The following is a 21,617-nucleotide window of genomic DNA, read 5'->3' on the forward strand; positions in this document are numbered from 1 at the left end:
CCAATCACACTTGGCCAATAAAATTCTATTCTATTCTAAAGTCTACTGCCATTTCTACGGTTTTGAGTGTGTTCAGTTCCAGATTGTTTTGTGTTTTTTTTTTGTTTTTTTTACATTTATACCCCGCCCTTCTCCGAAGACTCAGGGCGGCTTACAGTGTATAAAACGAAAGGAGGAGATGTTGGGAATCACTATGGCAATGGTCAGATAATTCTGCTTTGCATTAGCCATATAATCTCTTAGATAAACAACATAAACTTGTAGATGTAGATTCTTCTAAGAATTGGATCATGTACAAGTAAAAGTAGCAAGCAGACAGAGTTTCCATTGTATGTGTATTTCTGCATACCCTGTTCCTAACTGTGATGTTTCCATGTCTCGCTACATTTGAGCATTCTGTAGAAATGTATCCATGCCTGCTGTTGCAAACTGCTCAGAAACGCTAACTACAGAGCCTGTCCGGGTAACACCGGACATGATAAGAAAACTGCTTTGCACACATAAAATATTCATCTTGCTCAGCTGTGCTTGCAACCATATTACCACAATATGCATATTCCAACCCCATGTGTCAGTTTATGTATGGTTAATCAGGATCACATGCTTGCCTTCTGTATCTCTGTAACCCACCCCTAACTAACCCCTAACAATAAGAGTTTGTCTCGAGCTAGCTCGGGGCTCACTCACCCCGAGGAGAATTGGACTCTGTGTCTTCATTTCTCACTCCGTCTGGTACGGAAGGCCGGACCCTTTCGTGGCGAGCCCGCTGGCCACGAGAAAAGCCACAACTGGTGACCCCGACGTGATTCTGTCAAGAGGAATACGTCCAGTCCTTTTTTTTTTCTTTTTTTTTTTCAACCTGATTCTGCAAAAAGAATATGTCCTTCACGTGATTGCTAAGGCAATACGTCTCTTGGACCTCCTGTGCTCCAAGAATGCTTTCCTTCAACGTGGTTCTGTCAAGAACGCATTCCCCGATGTGATCCCCTCAAGGATACGTCTCGGACCGTCCATACTTATTCGCCCGAAGGAGGCCACGCACCCGACTGGTCTGAAACACGACTACGTCTTTCGTAAGTATGGGCGGAAAGTTTTCTCAGCAGCAGGCAGCGCACTTGCAGGAGTTGAGAGAACTAACCGATTCTTCAACTAAGATAGCCTCAAATGGAGGAAAAACACTCCCCCATTTGAAGAACAAGGACTTAATTGGTCTTTTGTCCTACATTTGGAGACAGTGTCCATCATATCCCGAAAAGGGAAGTTTAAGAATTTCCACATGGACCAAATTGGGGACTTATTTCCACACATCCCCTAGAGCTCCTATCCAAATTTTAAAAAACCATGGCAAACCTTTACTCTCAATTTCAGGGAACGATCTAGTCAAATTGTTGAAATTCATTTGGCAATAATATCCCAGTTATCCCCCTTCAGGGGATATCACATCTAAAAAATGGAGGCGCATATTGAAATATTTAAATGAACCCCCTAAAGCCACTTACGATTTGATTGTAACTTGTCAGGTAATTGTTAATAGCCTGGAAATTTATGAAAAGGCTATCAGAGATTCGAGCGATGCCATGGCACTCAACGCTGCGTCTCCACCTCCATACGAGGATGCCTCAGCGCAGCAAAAATCTCTTGAGGTAAAATGCTCCAACATTGCCTCTTTAACTGAAACATCTCCACCATCTGCCCCCCCTCCGCCTCTGCCAACTGCGGACGGGGAGACCTCGTCTCATTCTGCTCTTACAGCTGGACTGAAGAGAGCGATGGCAACGGGAGACCTTTCCTTAGAGGATTTGCAAATGTTTCCCGTTGGCCTTATAGATGACCCACAAAATCCTAATCAAAAAATTCAGGGTCATCAAAACTCTGTGCTTGCTGTCCCTTCAGCCCCTTGCCTTGAACTTTCAAAGCATATTGAGCCAGAAGTTAAACCTATACCTCTTCTTCCATCCCTGCTTTGGAAACTGCCTCCTTTCCCCTGCCTGCCTCCCTTCCCCCAGAGCGCCCCTCTTTTTCCCCCATGGGTGCGATCGCTCAGACTAACTGATTTGGTTCAATTACTTCCCTATATTTGGAAACAATCCGGAAAAGGACTTGCTCAAAGTGACTACATGGAAAAAATTGGGAACCTATTTCCATGAAAGTCCAAGAGCCCCTGCAAAAATTCTGTCCAAGTGGCGCATGGTCCTTGAATGCCTCATTTTACACGATGTCACTTAGACAGTTTGTCCGGACCTCCGCCTTATCAAAAAATGACTCAAAAGGATCCACAATCACATTCATGATTTAAACGGCTGAGTTTTCTCAGACAACTTCCCCAGGTCTGTAAATGTTGTTTGATGATGTGTGTATGTATGTATATGATCATTTTCAGACCTGCATAAGAATTGTAGAGATAATTGTGATGCTTGACTTGCATGGAATGTGTGTATGTACAAAACTCATTGAGAAGGTGTGAAATTTCTGTGTTGTCTTTTGGATTTGCAAGAAATGTGTGCATGTGTGACAAATTGTCTCTGCATGTGTGTGTGTGTGTTTGTGTGTATCTGTCTGCATAAATTCCGTATACAAGCAGTGAGTTGCTCTTGATTTTTTTTTTTTCTCTGTCCTCGCTGGCTTATCTTAACTACCCACCCCACTCCCTGTTTGTGCCAGGGAAAAGGGTGGATGACGGGGGAGAACCATTCACCCCCACTCTATTTTTTTCTCTCTCTTCTTTCTTGTCTGAGAAGGGAGGGATAATTAGGCTCTCTGGAAGCATTGCTTTTGTAAAAAGCTATGTAAAAAACTATGCAGATGTATTTTCTTTTTAACCATGAAAACATTTTTGATTTTAATCTTCAACCCTGAAAACACTTTTGATTTTAATTTTTAATCATGCATACAATTTTGATTTTGATTTTAATTTTTTCTTTTCTCTGGAACTTTTTGAGGTTTAAACTGCCTGATTAAACCTATACCTTTATAAATGTTTTCAAAGCACTGAGTTGACTCAAAATGTTTCATTTAGCTTTGTATTTTTGGACCTGTTAACATACATCATAAGAGTTGGAAGGGACCCTTAAAGGTCTTCTAGTCCAATCCCCTGCCCAGGCAGGAAACCCTACAACATTTCAGACACACGACTATCTTCTTATGTATGAATGCATATTTTTTTTAGCATAAATCTGTTTTTTGGAAAATGCACTCAGGTTTTCCACATAAACAGACTCACCCTAAAGCTTCCGCCATGTTTTTCTTTTTTGAATCCGACTCAGTGTGCCCCTTATTTGCTGTTTGTATTGTTTCTTTTTCTTTTTTAGCAGCACAATATGTGCCCTGTTTTAGGAACTATTTCAGAGATGAGTTAGAAAGTTACAGGATGTGATAAATTAGAAAGTTACAAGATGTGAAGAGAGAGTTAAGAGGAAGTTTTGATACTAGTGCTGAGAAGGTTTTAGTAAGTTAGAAAAGTATGAGCAAGTAAGACAGATGGTGATTTTGCTAAGATATAATGTGGTTTGTTTTTGGAAGATTTTGATAGTATGGATTTTGTTAGTGACCAACTTCCACACATGAATAAAAAGGGTGGGAGTTGGGTTTTTATTGATTGATTGTCTTTTTCTCTGTCTTCCACATAGTACCTTTGTTAAAAGAACAAAACTGAGATTTGTATGTAAACCCCCTCCCCTAGTTGTGTCATCTTTTCTTTGTCCCTGCTTTTGTGTGGCCATGAATTTTAAAGGTGCTGCAAAGAAGAAAAATGACTTTTCCTCCAGGATGGACTGGCTACCTAGACAGGGTGAAGAACAGAGTTCAACTTTCTTTCTTCTCTGTACTTTTGTTTAAATGATTTCACCTATTCATCTCCTTCCTGAAGCAAGAGAATCCAGCTACCTTTTCTCATATGGGAATATATTGTAATAGTTTATCTGTTCAATGCTGATGTTTGTTGTTTCTTTTTCAGTTCTAACTGCAAGCTATCTATTCGCCCTTGGCCCCCTCCCTAATCCTCCAACAACGCCTTTTCTCACTCAGAAAGGGAGGAGGAGGGGACCCCTTCTCATGTCTTTTAAACATGTAACGATCAAAAGACTTTTTAAGACAGTTGTTTCTTTCTTGTTTTATGTATTCATGTAAGGATATGTATTTTGAGATTTCTGTCAGCAGCGAACATCCAAATCAACGGTGAGACCTTGTGGGTCCCTGGTCGACATATCCGTCCCTACCATCAAAAGATTGACGGCAACTGACTCTTTTCTTCCTACAAGAGACATCTACCGCTCCTTTGACCTTCTCTTCTTCCAAGAAGGTGGATTGTGTGTGGCTTTAAAGGAAGAATGCTGCTTCTATGCTGACCATCTGGCATTGTACAGGACTCAAAGAATAAACTAAGGGACTTAAGTTTGATATGGTTTACAAGCTATTATAGTTGTAGTTGGTATGATTGCATTAGGATGTATAATTTTGCTTGTACTAATGTGCACATTTGGGCCCATGTTTGTTTAACCGCTTCTCTAGATTTATCACAAGTAAAATAAATTCATTACAGACTCTGCTGTTGCAATCCCAGAATACCCCCTGGGACCAGGAAAGTGGTGGCACCTATCAATCTGTGCCACAGGATGATATATCAGAAAAAAATCCCTCCATCTTGAACAGTGAGGATGAGGACGATTCAGTTCTCTAACTCATCTTGCCAGCCAGATAAACATCTCCTCAGACAACAATAGGGTAAGGTCAAACGGTGTAGGCCGAGTCAGAGGACTTGACTCTATGCCCAGTGGTTGGTAAGTGGAAGTGACTCTCAGGCTCGGAGGAGTCTGGGTTACACACCGGCTTACCCCACCACAGCCTTTCCTTTGAAATATAAAACGAAAGGAGGAGATGTTGGGAATCACTATGGCAATGGTCAGATAATTCTGCTTTGCATTAGCCATATAATCTCTTAGATAAACAACATAAACTTGTAGATGTAGATTCTTCTAAGAATTGGATCATGTACAAGTAAAAGTAGCAAGCAGACAGAGTTTCCATTGTATGTGTATTTCTGCATACCCTGTTCCTAACTGTGATGTTTCCATGTCTCGCTACATTTGAGCATTCTGTAGAAATGTATCCATGCCTGCTGTTGCAAACTGCTCAGAAACGCTAACTACAGAGCCTGTCCGGGTAACACCGGACATGATAAGAAAACTGCTTTTGTCAGCCTCCGCTTTAATTTAGTGTATTTCTCCTACTAGATTATCTGACTATTTTATTACCTTGTTAAACGTTTGCTCTACTGATTGTCTTACATGCTTTATGGAGAAGAGGGGGAGGTTTTCACTGTTCCCAGCGTCGGATGACATTGTATGTGGGGGAGAGAGGAAATGCCATTTTCAAAACCAGAGGTTTGAATTGTGTTGGCGCGTGAATGTAACGGCAGCTGCTGATTCCACATTCCATTCGGAAGATTGACAGAGGGAGAATATCGGAAGTGATACTACACGTGACTGAGGAGAAAGAAGACATTGGACTATTATTGTATGACCTCTAGTAGGGGGAGGGTTCAGGAGAGAATATGACTCTGGGGATTTGATTTACTTCCAGTTCCAGCTTTGCTTTTCACCGCATCCAGACTTGTATGATAAAGATTACCAAATTCTTCAACATGATGAAGTTGGGTTTTTATTTTCTCAAACACTGATCTGGGGCAGGCTGACATTAACTGGAACTCACCCAAAATCAGTCATCCCGGATCACAACCGAGGGGACTGAAATTTTTTTTTTCCTATAACGAGTTCGGAGCACGAATACGAACCTAATGAAGAACAACTGGCAGACATCTCATCTCAGGACCATCGCAGACAAGCTGATAAAAAATACTTTCTGGGAAAAAAGCCAATCTCAGAAGATGAGCTGGAGGAGTCAGAAGCAGCTTTGGCAGCCACATCGGACCCTCCCAAATACTCAAGAATTTCTGCAGAGTGGCTGGAGAAATTACAAATAGAGGAAAAACAAGAGAAAGCCAAACTGGATTTTAAAAGCTTTCCAGACCCAGGGGAAGCACAATCGGGAGTTACTAGACGTAAACAACAAAGAAAACTCTCTGCTTGGCAAAAAGAGCAAGAAATCAAAGATCAGTTACAGATTGCAGAAGCTGTGAGACTGTATCGTGAGGTGAAAGACCGACAGAGATATCGTGAAAGGTATGAAAACCCCACCCAAACACCCTGGGGGGGAGAGGGAAGAGGTGGAAACAGAAATTTCAATGGCCACCGGTGATGCAGCATACACCAGAGAGCTTCAGGAAGACCGAGAGCCTGGCTGCGTTCTCCAGGAACCGCAGATATGGCCACGGGTCAGGGGGTCCCCACTCCACAAATGTTGCCTCGTAGAAGAAAAAAACCTAAAATTCCACCAATTCCCAGAAAGTTTGATGGGGACCCCAAAGAATTAGGCTTATTCCAGGCTATGGTGGATAGCCACATGCAAGAATGGGGGGAAGATTACTTGTCAGAAGCCTCCTGGGTTGCTACAAACAGTAGCCCGTCCAGAAGCCCCATGGAAAGAAATATCCATGGACTTCATAGTGGAATTACCTGAAAGTGGAGGAAATACAGTAATCTGGGTGGTTACTGACCTGTTCTCCAAACAAGTACACTTTATCCCATGTTCCAAAATTCCTTCTTCAAAAACGTTGGCAAAACTGTTTGTCCAACACATCTACAGACTCCATGGGGTTCCTAAACGAATAATCTCTGACAGAGGGGTGCAATTCACTTCTAAGTTTTGGAGAGAATTTTTGCGGTTGATAGGCTCCACCCAAGGTTTAAGCTCCTCCCATCATCCTCAAACTAATGGCGGCTGTGAACGCTCAAACTCAGTACTGGAACAATACTTACGATGTTACATTAACTATCAACAAGATAATTGGGCAGATTTAATACCATTTGCGGAAGTGGCGTACAATAATTCTGTTCATAGCAGCACTGGATTCACCCCATTTAAAATTGCCTCTGGTCAAGAATTTGTCCCCATTCCCGAACTCCCTGAACAAAAACCATTGATTCCGTCCCTGGCTGAATGGATTGAACAATTGCAAAGTACATGGAAGATTACACGAAAAGCTATTGATGATGCTCATCACTCACACAAAAAACAAGCAGATAAAAAGAGAGCTCCTGAGAAGAAGTTCCAAGTAGGAGATAAAGTTTTCTTATCTACTAAATATTTACAAACAACTCAAAAATCTAAAAAACTTGGACCAAAATATGTGGGCCCATTCCCCATCGTGAAAATCATAAATCCGGTAACGGTCCAACTGGAACTACCTAAATCTCTCAAAAGAATTCACCCAGTTTTCCACGTTAGTTTGCTCAAACCTGAGCACACATCCCCCTTTAGACCAAATCCTACTAAGGCCCCTGTACCTATCCTCATCAACGGAGAAGAACATTTTGAAATTAAAGAAATTCTAGACTCTAGAAAACATAGAAATAAAATCCAATATCTGGTAGCATGGAAACACTTCCCTCTATCACAAGCTGAATGGGTTAACAAAGAAGATATGCAGGCCCCCAAAAAACTGGCACTATTTTATAACAAATATCCTGATAAACCCTAACTTTTCTTTTTCTTTTTCAGGACTAACGTCCTTCTTTCGAAGGAGGGCTGAATGTCAGCCTCCGCTTTAATTTAGTGTATTTCTCCTACTAGATTATCTGACTATTTTATTACCTTGTTAAACGTTTGCTCTACTGATTGTCTTACATGCTTTATGGAGAAGAGGGGGGAGGTTTTCACTGTTCCCAGCATCGGCTGACATTGTATGTGGGGGAGAGAGGAAATGCCATTTTCAAAACCAGAGGTTTGAATTGTGTTGGCGCGTGAATGTAACGGCAGCTGCTGATTCCACATTCCATTCGGAAGATTGACAGAGGGAGAATATCGGAAGTGAAACTACACGTGACTGAGGAGAAAGAAGACATTGGACTATTATTGTATGACCTCTAGTAGGGGGAGGGTTCAGGAGAGAATATGACTCTGGGGATTTGATTTACTTCCAGTTCCAGCTTTGCTTTTCACCGCATCCAGACTTGTATGATAAAGATTACCAAATTCTTCAACATGATGAAGTTGGGTTTTTATTTTCTCAAACACTGATCTGGGGCAGGCTGACAGCTTTGCACACATAAAATATTCATCTTGCTCAGCTGTGCTTGCAACCATATTACCACAATATGCATATTCCAACCCCATGTGTTAGTTTATGTATGGTTAATCAGGATCACATGCTTGCCTTCTGTATCTCTGTAACCCACCCCTAACTAACCCCTAACAATAAAAGAGTTTGTCTCAAGCTAGCTCGGGGCTCGCTCACCCTGAGGAGAATTGGACTCTGTGTCTTCATTTCTCACTCCGTCCGGTACAGAAGGCCGGACCCTTTCGTGGCGAGCCCGCTGGCCGCGAGAAAAGCCACAGTTTTGGTTGCACCACAAGGCTAGTTGTTCAACCTCTTGTCTATATGCGGATTCATCATTGTCTCGAATGAGACCAATCACTGTTGTGTCATCTGCGAACTTCAGTAGCTTAACAGATGGATCGTTGGAGATGCAGTCGTTGGTATACAGAGAGAAGTGGGGAGAGCGCACAGCCTTGGGGTGGGGGCTGTGCTAATTGTACAGGTATCTGATGTGATCTTGCTTAGCTTCACTTGCTGCTTCCTGTTTGTTAGGAAGCTTATGATCCACTTACAGTCTGTTCCAGTACCTGTAGCTGGTTTAGCTTAGTTAGAAGAGTGTCTGGAATGATGGTATTGAATGCTGAACTAAAGTCTACAAAGAGGACCCTTGCATAGGTCTCTGGAGACTCAAGATGTTGTAGGATGTAGTGCAGAGCCATATTAACAGCATCATCTGTTGATCTATTTGCCTGGTATGCAAATTGCAAGGGGTCTAACAGCGGATCCGTGATGGTTTTCAAGCAGGAAAGCACTAGCCTTTCAAAGGTTTTCATGACTACAGATGTTAAAGCAACTGGTCTGTAGTCATTCAGTTCCTTGATGGTGGGCTTCTTCGGCACTGGGATGATGGTAGAGCGTTTGAAGCAAGAAGGAACATAGCACATCTCTAGTGATTTATTGAAAATATGGGTGAAGATGGGGGCCAATTGGTCAGAACAGACTTTTAAGCAAGAAGGAGTTATCTTGTCTGGGCCTGGAGTTTTTCCTGGCTTTTGTCTGTGAAATAGGTCCTGCACTTCCTTTTCTGTGATCACTAGGGGTTATGAACCCAATGGAATGGGGTCAGTTGTAGGAGGCTTGGCTGTTGTTGGTGTGTCTTAGATGGGGGTTGTGGAGATAGGTGGCTGTAGTTTCCTTTCAAACCTGCAGTAAAACTCATTCAGGTCATCTGCCAGTTGTTGATTACCTTCAGCTTGGGAAGGAGGTTTGCCATAGCCGGTGATATTTTTAAGAGTTTTCTACGTTTGCTGGTTCATTTGCTGAAAACTGATTCTTTAGCTTTTCAGAGTAGCTTCTTTTTGCTGCTCTGATCTCCCTTGTTAGTGCATTTCTGGCCTGATTGTACAGCATTTTATCACCTTTTCTGTAGGCTTCCTCTTTGGAATGACATAGCTGCTTAAGTTTAGGTATTTAAGTTTAGAAGGTTTGTTGTTCCTGTATATTCGCAAGTTCCTTGTAGGTACACAAATACACAAGTACAGACCTTTATATTTATAAATAAATAACTTGGCAACATGCTTCAAAAAAGCCCAGTGATGATTATTCTGCCTTGCAAAGAGTCCTGTTCCAGTTAGCATGATGAATGGGAAAACTGGGAACTGCAGTTTCAACAAATTTGGAAAGCACTAGTAAGGCTAGGCTGAATTAGAGTATGGTCACAAATAAGCTCCTAAGTGAAAGGAGCAAATATTAGTTTTATAGACTTTTAGAGTTCCCGGTTCCAAGTACAGTCTTGTTTTCATAAAACCAATTCCTTTTTTTTTCTCATAGAATTGGAACTGATGTTTGATATTTTCCAATAAAAGTATGTATCAGCTGATAGGAACTAAGCCCTTTTTAAAGAGCTAAATAGAAATGTTGATCTTTTTTTTTCCAGAATAGCAATTACTACACAATCAGTGATGGCCATATGAAATATGAACTATTATAAAAGTTCTGTGACTCAGAAGTCGCCTTACAGATTGAAAATATCATTAAAGAATCAGGAAAATAATGAACCTAATAAAATTATTAGATCTAACTTCCTGTAACATGCATGATTGTAACACAACAAATGTGAAAGAAATAAAATGCATTATATTTTGAAATTGTAACATCTGTAATCTCTTTAAAAATTGGCTTTATGTTAAATCTCAAATCTTAGAAAACTCAGATTTCTAATTTTCCTAAGTAATCACTCATTAAAGAGTTAGTAGAATATTACTTACATTTTTATATGTTGCTGATAGATCAATTTGTTTATTTAAATATAACAGAAAATATAATACAGGTAGTTCCTGACTTACAACCACAACTGAGCCCAAAATTTCTGTTGTTAAAGAAGAAAGTTGCTCAATGAGTTTGCTCCATTTTACAACCTTTTTGCCAAAGTTGTTAAGTGAATCACTGTAGTTAAATTAGTAACATGGTTGTTAAGTGAATCTGGCTTCCCCATTGACTTTGCTTGTGAGAAGGTCGCAAAAGATGATCACATGACTCTGGGACACAGTAATCATCATAAATACGAGCCGGTTGCCAAGCATTCAAAGTTTAATCATATGATCATGGAGATTCTGCAATGGTCATAATGTGAAAAACGGTCATAAAACATTTTTTTCTGTGCTGTTATAAGTTTGAACGATCACTAAATAAATGGTTGTAAGTTAAGGACAACCTGTAGCTGGATTCAAAGAAGGTTAGTTCTCTTTATTCCCTGTAATCTCTTATTTTGAATTTATTACATTGCACTGATCAACAAGTGTTAACAGGACACCAGTTGCATACTAAACTAGAGATAGTTCTATCCAATGGCTTGCTTTCAGGCCAGCCAAAGGATAAAGAACAGATCTTTAATCCCCTGCTACTCAGAGAAACAGGAAAACTTATCACATGAATTCCTTTGGATAAACTACTTTAGCAGAGAAAGTTCATTTTAAAAGTCCCAGTTCTTTGGCTTCTATTGCAATCTGGGTCTGCTGACAATATATGTAGTCCAAAGATATATTTTCAACAAAGGATAGTAACAACAACCCCTCCCTCTTTTTTTTTTTTGCTAATATATCTTAAACCAAGTCACAACAGAGACTGTTGCTGTTAAGCAAGAAGCTGTTATTTTATGTTGAACATGCTTCAAAGAGGAGAGAACAATAGAAGGAATTTAAAGAATACAAGATGCTTGGGAGAACTTATTGTTGCAAGATTGAACCATGGTCAGTCACTGGGACCAGAGATTGTCTTTTCCAAGCTTTTGGACTTATGCTGGAACCCATCTTCAGAGAACTTCTTCACTGAAATACGTGCCTTGGGCTATTCAGTGAATCGTATTTATGTGATGCCTTCCTATTGGCTGATTGGTGTATTGATGGTTGGTGTATTGACACCAATCAGCTGATAGAAAGGCACCACATTAACACGAATAGCCAGAATAGCCCAAAGAAAATATTCCAGTGAGAGAAGTTCCCTGAAGATGGGCTCCAGCACAAGTCTGAAATCTCGGAAGAGTAAATCTCTGGTCCCGGTGACCAACCAAGATGTAATCTTGCAACTTTTGTCTTTGAAAAATCAAAACAGATATTCCACAAATATTTCTTTCTTTTACTTATTAAAAACATACACAAGAGAAAGAGAATTTTCATCTTGCTCTTTTGCATTTTCAATACAATTTCATGCTTCCTACATCAGTTTCTTTCAATGTATCTTTTCTTTTACATACCAAGAGTGTATGCACCAAGACAAATTCTGTGTGTCCAATCACACTTGGCCAATAAAGAATTCTATTCTATTCTACTCTACTCTACTCTACTCTACTCTACTCTACTCTACTCTACTCTACTCTATTCTGAGACACAGGCTAAGCAAGATGGCCATCCTGATCACTCTACCAGTTTTATTTAGGCAAGCAAATGAATATTCATACAATACCACTTTAATCACAAGAGAAAAAATAAAACTAATACTCTGTAAGAAAAGCACCATGTACAGCTCCCCATCACAAATAGTAAGAAAATGCATCCTTTCTGCTTTCTGGTATAATTGAGGGTTCCTTTCTTAAAACAGATACCTATTAACTAATGCAGAATAACCTGTTGCCCTCCGTTCACATTGTGCAGCCCCCAAACTTTATGTAAAACATCATCTAAACATGACAGAAAAGCTGATAGCCAGCAAATGGATTCTTTTCTCTTTCTGCATCTTGGAAAGTCCCTTCTTGAAAGAGTCTGCAATTGTCCCTGTGAAGTAATTATGTTTGTATTTCTGATCCTACCATATAACATGGCAAATATTTGAAAGTGAATTAAAGCCAGGATATTTGTTGAGCAAAATCAGCCAACAATAACCAAAAGCAGAACTGAGTTGTGTCATTGTCTTTCAGGATACCTTCTTCGATATAAAGGAATGCACTAGGTTTTTGGGGGAATCCAAAATGTTTTTTACCTTTTTTTTAGTTCAGCTATGTTCTACATTTCCAGGGTAGAGACAGACTTTTTCTTTCTTTCTTATGGAAAGAGTACCAGTTGTGGAGATATTCCTATATCCCAGGACCACTAAAATACTTTAAATAACCATACAGAAAACTTCCAAAGTTAAAAAAACACAGTCTTGCACCTTTTCATGTTATGAGTGGTACTTATTCTTAGCCTTATTATTGTTTCAGAAATAGAAAGCTGAATGCATTCCACATTTATTTTCATCAAGGAATAAACTCCAGCCTAATTTAGGGTAAGTAGAAATATAAAAGTATATATAACATGAGCCAAACATGGACCAACCTTTACAAAAGCTAAGTAGTTTATGCATTGTTTCTGCATATAGGAAAGCTGCATTTGTTCTGTGATCTGGCCCGTTGCTTCTCCAGAAGAAATGAAATAAACCCTGATTGGGTATCCTTTTTCTTTCTTTGCCACATCGGATGTCAAATTATAATTCAAATCTAGGCAAAAACAAAAAAAATCATAACAAAGATTGTTTTCTGCTCTTAACATACCATAGGTTTTTCACAGTCACTATTGTGATTTAGGATTATTATTATGAAACTTCAATATATTTAGAAATGGGTCGCTTCTGTACTACGTTCACCTCTATGTCCTAGTAACACACCCCAATTTCAGAAGAACATTTGCAAATTTGGATGAATGCCAACATATTGGGGCAAACCAGCACAAGGCAACTGGTTTGAATGCAGCTAATCAGCCATACAAGAAGCCCTCTTTAGTACTTCAGATTCCTATAGATAATAAGAACTGAGAAATGCAAGTTTTATTCAACTTACTCAACTTACTTAACTTCTATGGGAAGAAAGAAAGAAAGAAAGAAAGAAAGAAAGAAAGAAAGAAAGAAGGAAGGAAGGAAGGAAGGAAGGAAGGAAGGAAGGAAGGAAGGAAGGAAGGAAGGAAGGAAGGAAGGAAGGAAGGAAGGAAAAGAAAGACTATAATTTCTCTATATATTAGTGGTACAGCCTAAACAAATGTTACCTATATCTTTTTTTCAACATGAAATCTTAAATCTGTCACTGACTCTACTACATCACCTTTGTATCAGCAAAGCTGATACAGAGGACACAATTTAATATGAAGGAGATTTCTAGGGTTCCCTACTGTACATTTCCAAAAACACCTGAACTGAATAATATAAATTCTACCACTTCACTAAAACAGTTCCATTATTATCAACATCTTAAAGGGAAACTCTAAAGTTCCAATAGTAATTGTGCAAAATTAAATTGCACAACTGTATAAGTACGTGACAGTGGCAACAGTTTTTCATGTCTTTGACACAGAAAACATAATTAGGATGCACTCTGGATGATGCAGATTTATTTTAATTAAGTGTGTCATTGATCTACTTTATCCCATTTTAGTCAGGTTCTCATATCATATAACCCATGTAAAATTCTTCCATTGGGGCAGGGGAGCAATTATTAACAGACCACTAATACATATTGGTTTTAAACTCAGCGGAGACTCTTCAGGCTAGAGGAGAGGTCAGGCACCAGATGCAGAAAGAATATGAAAAAGGAAGGGAAATATCCTGAGTGAGCATAAACTGTATTGGACAGATGAAATCTATATATATAAAAGCCAAATACCACTCACTAATCACGAAATCTCCAAAATGGTAAAGCCTACAAACTTGAAATTTGGCATACCTATAGTCAATTAGCCAACACCCAACCCCACTTCAATCAAAGCATCCTCCCGTCCATCAAACTAAACTTCAAAACATCCGTCGTACAAACCCTCAACCAACCAATGTTCAACCAACCAACCTCCAACCACCTGTCAAACAGAACCTCCAACCATCCACTCTTCAACCAACCGTCGTTCAACCAACCAACCTCCAATCACCTGTACAAAACCTCCAACCATCCAATGTTCAACCATCCATTGTTCAACCAACCGTTGCTCAACCAACCATCCTCCAACCACCCATTGTACAGAACCTCCAATCATTCCTTGCTCAACCATCCATTGTTCATCCAACCATTGCTCAACCATCCAACCTCCAACTACCCGTCGTTCATAACCCCCAACCAACTATCATCCAAAACTAGGTATGCACACCCCTTACTTCTACACCAACCACTGCAGATCTTAAATGCAAATTGATAAATGTAAGAAGCATTGTAAACAAATTGCCTGAATTTATCCTCTTGTTAAACAATGGTACATTTGATATTATATTTGTTTGCGAAACATGGCTGAAATCATTCCTCCCTGACTCCATTATTTCAAACAAAGAATATCATGTTTTTCGGTCAGATCGTTAAACCCGCAGACGAGGTGGAGTGGCTATCTTTTACAAAATGTCACTGAATCTGAAAAATATTCAAATTGTACATAAACTTGCTCTTCCTGAAACTATTGTATGTGATCTGTCCCTTAACATCACACTTCAATTCTTACTATGCTACAGAGTCCCTGACTACAACATCACTCATGCGAACATGTTAACCACACTACTAAAATGGGCTACCTGCCCATATCCTCTCATCTTCCTGGGTAACCTTAATCTACCTTTTATTAACTGGATAACAAATGAATGTTCAACTGAACCCATCCATACTACCCTATACAACGCTGTTACAAACCTGGGTCTTGAACAACTAGTAACTAACAATACAAGACTCAACAACTGCCTTGACCTCATCTTCTGCAACAACAAAAACTCAATTTACGGATTACAAATAAAAGAACCCTTTTCCAACAGCGATCACAACATGATAGACTTTTGTCTCAATATACGCCCTTACAAAAATCGTCATAATAATGGTATTCCAAACTACAATTTCAAAAAACCCAACTACGACCTTATAAACATTGACCTCTCATCTCTTGACTGGCAAAATCTATTCTCAACCTGTATCACTATAGAGTTTTCCTACTTGAAATCAATAGAGTCATTAAACCACATTTGTGATACATACCACAAATCACCACCAAAATAAAAAAAAACAATTTACCCATATCAATAAAAAAGCTCCAATCTAAAAAAAATCCCTCTGGAGAAGAAACAAAAAGGGCTATGTAGCAAATCTGAAAAACCGCTACAGAAATATATGCAACCCAAAAAAAATTGAATGCACCAATTACCATACCAAGCAAGAAGAAGATCTGCGCACAAATTCCAATTGTGCTTTTTATAATTTTGTAAACAACAATTTAAAGACTCGAGATCCATCCTACCACTAAAAGAATCTAACGGCAAAGAATATAATGATGAAACAGCTAAAGCAAACATCTTTAACACATTCTTTGGCTCAGTCTTTGTTAACAATAATGGCTCATACCCGACATTCCCCTATCGTACCAAGAATGAGTACGACGACCTAATACAAATAGATTTCACAGAAGATAATGTTGAAAAATCTCTTTGCAAACTGAAACCATCCCTATCTATTGGACCTGATGGACTAAGTGCATACTTCTTAAAAAAGCTTTCCACTAATATAGATGAATCCCTAAGCATAATCTTTGAAAAAGCTTTCACGACCAGTTCCCTTCCCAAACTTTGGTCACTAGCCACGGTCATCCCAGTCTTCAAAAAAGGAGACCCCAACCTAGTTGAAAATTACAGACCAATCTCTCTATGTTGTGTCACCTGCAAAGTAATGGAATCTATCATCAACCAATCCATTATCCTCCACCTAGAAACAAACAACCTATTCTCTAATAAACAATTTGGTTTCAGAACAAATTTATCATGTAATTTACAACTTCTCCACTGCAAAAAAATATGGACTACAAATCTTGATCAAGGCAAAACAATAGATGCAATTTACATAGACTTCTGTAAAGCTTTTGACTCAGTAGTACAAATAAATAAATAAAATAAACTTCTCCTAAAACTAAAATCTACGGCATCTCAGGAACCTTCCATAATTGGATAACAGCTTTCCTATCAAACAGACAACAAGTGGTCAAAATTGGCAATGCTCTATCAAATCCTGTTCCTGTTAAAAGTGGTATTCCCCAAGGCAGTGTTCTTGGACCAACACTCTTCATATTATACATTAATGATCTCTGTGACCATATTACAAGTAATTGTGTTCTCTTTGCTGACGATGTCAAACTATTTAACACCACCAACAATACAGCTACCCTTCAAAAAGACCTTGACTTTGTATCTGAATGGTCTAAAACTTGGCAACTCCAAATCTCAACCAGCAAATGCTCAGTCTTACTTATTGGAAAAAAGAACCTAAACACTAAATACAAACTCGATGGACATTACCTTACAGATGACCCACACCCTGTTAAAGACCTTGGAGTTTTCATATCAAATGATCTAAGTGCCAAAGCCCACTGCAACTACATTGCAAAAAAGGCTTTAAGAGTTGTAAACCTAATCTTGCATAGCTTCTTCTCCAAAAACACTACACTACTAACCAGAGCATATAAAACATTTGCTAGACCAATTCTTGAATATAGCTCGACTCTCTGGAACATTTCTGACATCAATACAATTGAACTTGTCCAGAAATATTTTACAAGAAGAGTTCTCCACTCCTCTGAATACAACAAAATACCTTATGCCACTTGAAAACCTGGGTTTAGAAAATTTAGAAGTACGCTGCCTTCGACATGACCTGAGTTTAACTCACAGAATCATCTATTACAATGTCCTTCCTGTCGAAGACTACTTCAGCTTCAATTGCAACAATACAATAGATTTAAACTTAATCTTAACCGCTCCAATCTTGATTGCAGAAAATATGACTTCAGTAACAGAGTTGTTAATACTTGGAATATACTACCTGACTCTATAGTCTCTTCTCAAAATCCCCAAAGCTTTAACCAAAAACTGTCTACTATTGACCTCACCCCATTCCTAAGAGGTCAGTAAGGGGCGTGCATAAGAGCACAAGCGTGCCTACCGTTCCTGTCCTATTGTTTCCTTTCGTTATATCCAATTAATATAGTTATTACACACTCATGCTTATATATATGCTCCTATATTGTATAGTTATTTCATGCTTATGCTTATATTTACTGTGTGACAAAATAAATAAATAAAATAAAATAATAACTTGGCTCACTAAGAAAGGGTTTTTTCGAAATGCCCATCAGATCATTATTATTTCATATACAGCATTATATTCATGCTTTCTGATGCTAAGGAGTTAGACCAGTGATGGCTAACCTTTTTGCCATCACGTGCCAGGATGGGGGGGACTGAGGAAAGATTCACGCACACATGTGCCCACACCTATAATTCTATGCGCTTCACACTGCGCATGCGCACACAACCCCCCTCCTTCCCCCACTCCTGGCACGCGATGGCCTGGTAGGCCCGTTTTTCTTTCTCACCTGGCTCCAGGTCTATGCATTTGGGGAAGATGAAAACAGCCTTCCTCACCCCCTTGGAGGCTCTCCGTAGGCCCAAAACAGCCCATTTTCCCAACTTTCAGTTGGACACGAAGTGATGTTTTTTGCTATCCCCACCCTCCAAAGCCACTCTAGGAGTCTCTGGAGGCTGGGGAACAGCAAAAAAGTCACTTCCTGTCCAACCGGAAGTTGGGAAACAGGCTGTTTTGGGCCTCCAGAGGGCCTGGGAAAGGCTGTTTTTGCCCTCCCTAGATGCATAGAGAGGATCTGGAGCCAGGTGAGAAAGAAAAATGTGCCTTCCCCATACCCCACAGGCCCTCCCGGAGGCAGGAAACAGTCTGTTTCCCTACTTTTGGTGGGCCCAGAAGATCTGAAAATCAGCTGGTTGGCGTGCGCATGCGTGCTGGAGCTGAGCCTGCGTGCCCACTGATATGGCTACACATGCCACCTGTGGCACACAGGTTTGCCATCACGGAGTTAGACGTTCTACTTCCCCTCCCCACCTGAAAGGAACTCTGTCCCAACTGCCAGTTGCCTTATATTAACATGTTCTAATGTTAATCTCCCTTTGCTAAACTGGGTGTGGGTGTGGCCAGTGCATGACTCAACCGGCCTGCGGGCTGGGATGTTCTACTACCCCTCCCACTCTGTTCCAACTGCCAGTTGCGTAATATTAACATGCTCTGATGCTATAGAGTTACACATTCTACATTAAGTTTCAGGCTTTAAATGACAATTTATTATGCCTGATCACATAGTTTTGTAGTGAAGCACAAGCATCCAGCTAGTAATAACATACACATAACTGTTTGAGACAGAAGCTGAGACTCTGGTTCTGCTCTTCATTGGGTCATCATTATATACTTGAACAATAGGAATTACAGGACAGTGTCAGAGGAGAATCTAACTAGGATTTGGGTTCAAATCTCTGCTCAATATTAAGCACTTATTTAATGACCTTCACCCAGCCTCTATTTCTAAGTTTATTCTGCTTTATTTTTTACTATGAGAATTAAAAGTTTATTTGGCTATAGTCAGTGGTAGGATTCAAGTAATTTAACAACCAGTTCTCTGCCCTAATGATTTCTTCTAACAACCAGTTTGCCAAACTGTTCAGAAAGTTAACAACCGGTTCTCCCGAAGTGGTACGAACTGGCTGAATCCCACCACTGGCTATAGTAATAAAAATATAGTAATAACCCTTAAATATAAACATACAGATAGATACAGATTAACATAGTTGGAAGGGATCTTGGATGTCATCTAGTCCAACCCACCATTCAAGCAGACTCTACACCGGAGGTGCTATTCGACCGGTTCACACTGGTTTGGGCGGACAGGTAGCGGAAATTTTACCTGGTTCACTGAATTGGTAAATACCACCTCTGACTTGCCCCGGCCATGCCCACCTGGTCACCGTGCGCAGCTCGCCCCTTCCTGCCTTCACCACACAGCCCAGCTAATTGCCTCGCCAGTCACCTTGCTGCTCAGCTCAGCAAAGGTAAGTATTTTTTTTTTATTATTATTATTATTATTATTATTATTATTATTATTGTTGTTGTTGTTGTTGTTATTATTATTATTATTATTATTATTATTATTATTATTATTATTGACTCTTTCAGAGCAGAATTTTTTATTTTCCATAATAATTCCCACAATTTGACCAGTGTACAATACAATCACTTATTCAACAATCGATCCTATACTCAAATTATATTCAATCAGGGCTGCTCGACCGCCACTCCCTCCCTTAATCCTTTCTACCCTTCTCATCCTTCTTCGACTTTCCCCACCATCCTTCTCCTCGGTTTCCTACTTCCCCACCTCTTTCCCACTTCTCACTACCATCCTTTCTAACCCTCTATCTTCTCTCCTTCTTCTCCTCCTATCCTTTCTTCTCCCTCCCTTCTATCCTACCTACCTACCTGCTTACCTACTTTCTTCCTTCCTTACTCCTCTTTTTTTACCCTTTCGCTTCGGGAATGGTTACCGAGCAGTCCCGACTCTACACCATTCCAACTTGTTTAATTCTACCATTATTCCTGTACAATGGCAATCAATCAATTTATAATCTTTCCCTTCCCCCCCACCATTTCCCCCCTCCTTCCCCCCCCCGAGACTTCCCAGAACAGAATACAGGGTATTGTAACTAACAAACATAATCTAAAATATAACATAAAACATATTCCATTTCACACCATCACACCATCACACTATCAGTTCCCTTCTTTCTTAAACTCTAATACATAGCAATTCCTAACTTCACTCAAAAACTAATTGATATTTTTTAATCTGATACTTATTTTGAATATAATCAATCCACTTTCTCCATTCCAAAATATATTTTTCTTGTGTACAGTCTTTCAAGTAGGCAGAAATTTTTGCCATTTCTGCTAAATTTGATATTTTACTAATCCATTCTCCAATTGTAGGTAAGTCTTCTTTCTTCCAATATTGTGCAATCAATAGTCTTGCAGCAGTTATTAAATTCAAAATCAGTTTTGTCTGTATAACAGTGCAATCTGGAATTATTCCTAATGTAGGAATTTAGCACCCACCCCCCTCCTAGAAGAATGAAATATTTTAGAAAATATTTAAAAGGCAAAATATATTTCCCTGGATGAGAAATGGAGAAACATGTTTTAAAGTCAAAGCAACTCCCCCCACCTTTGTCAATGGGCCATTAAGGCCTGAGCCAGTCCATTGTCTACATGACAAAGATAGGATTAGCCCCTACCCATCTAGCAACAGAATCTTACCACATGGCAAGGCTCAAGCAAGCTTGAGAGACAACCTACAAGGTTAGCTAAGACCCCCCCCACCCCCTGGGAGTCTGACAGCCAATCAGGGTACTCTTCTTGTGCACCAAGAAATTCAAAGCTCAGAAAAAGCATAAAACCAGGGAGCACACAGGATCTCAGCCCTTTTCTGTTCAGGAACTCAAGCCTGACCACCATTAAACCATCTTTCCAAGCAGCCTCCATGTTTCCAGTGTCTTTGTCCCCACTTGGAACTGAACCCAGATGGATATTTCTTCCAACAATTGGCACCCACAGATGGGACTCCAAGCTAACCTAACCAATGGACCTGGCCCAGGTAAGCCTCCCTTGCTAGCAGCAGACCCATTGAGTCTGTGGGTAAGTTTTCCTGGACCTTGGCCATTTGGAACTAGGTTTTAAAGGGGTTTTGAGTGTTGAGCTCAAAGGCTGCTTGGAAAGAAGGTGAGTACCTCTAAATTTTAATTTTAAAGCATGGAAAAGTATGGGAAATATGTGTATGCCTGCATGTGTGTGAATGAGAGAGCCCTTCTCCCAATCACAGCTGGATCTTGCTTCCTCTGTGCATTTCCTAACCGCAAAAAGACCAAAAGTCTGGAGAGCATGGGGGTTTTGCCAGAGCACAGGACCTTCTGTTAGGGAAGGAGGAAGTGTGTGTGTGGGATTCCACCTAAGGAAACAGTCTGATTCCACCTCTTTGAGCAACCTCTAGCCGCACCTCTGCTTACTGCTAGCTCCACCGAGCCGTGACCAGTAGGCTAGAGAAAGCAAGGGGGGGAAGCCAAATGTGGAACTTTGTGTTTTCAAGGAACGGAAGCTGAG

General features: G+C 39.9%; 1 protein-coding gene across 15 annotated transcripts in view; it reads right to left on the reverse strand.

The window, feature by feature from the left end:
• ITGA9 (integrin subunit alpha 9) overlaps window positions 1-21,617 on the reverse strand; it is a 762,385-nt gene that overhangs the window by 559,289 nt on the left and 181,479 nt on the right. For all 15 annotated transcript variants that reach the window (XM_058183141.1, XM_058183147.1, XM_058183148.1 and 12 more), the window contains one exon: window positions 12,961-13,121. In XM_058183141.1, the coding sequence (XP_058039124.1) occupies window positions 12,961-13,121 (161 nt within the window). The remainder of the gene's footprint in view (window positions 1-12,960; window positions 13,122-21,617) is intronic.

Source organism: Ahaetulla prasina, chromosome 4 (genome assembly GCF_028640845.1).
Source record: "Ahaetulla prasina isolate Xishuangbanna chromosome 4, ASM2864084v1, whole genome shotgun sequence".
In the NCBI taxonomy this organism is placed as follows: domain Eukaryota; kingdom Metazoa; phylum Chordata; class Lepidosauria; order Squamata; family Colubridae; genus Ahaetulla; species Ahaetulla prasina.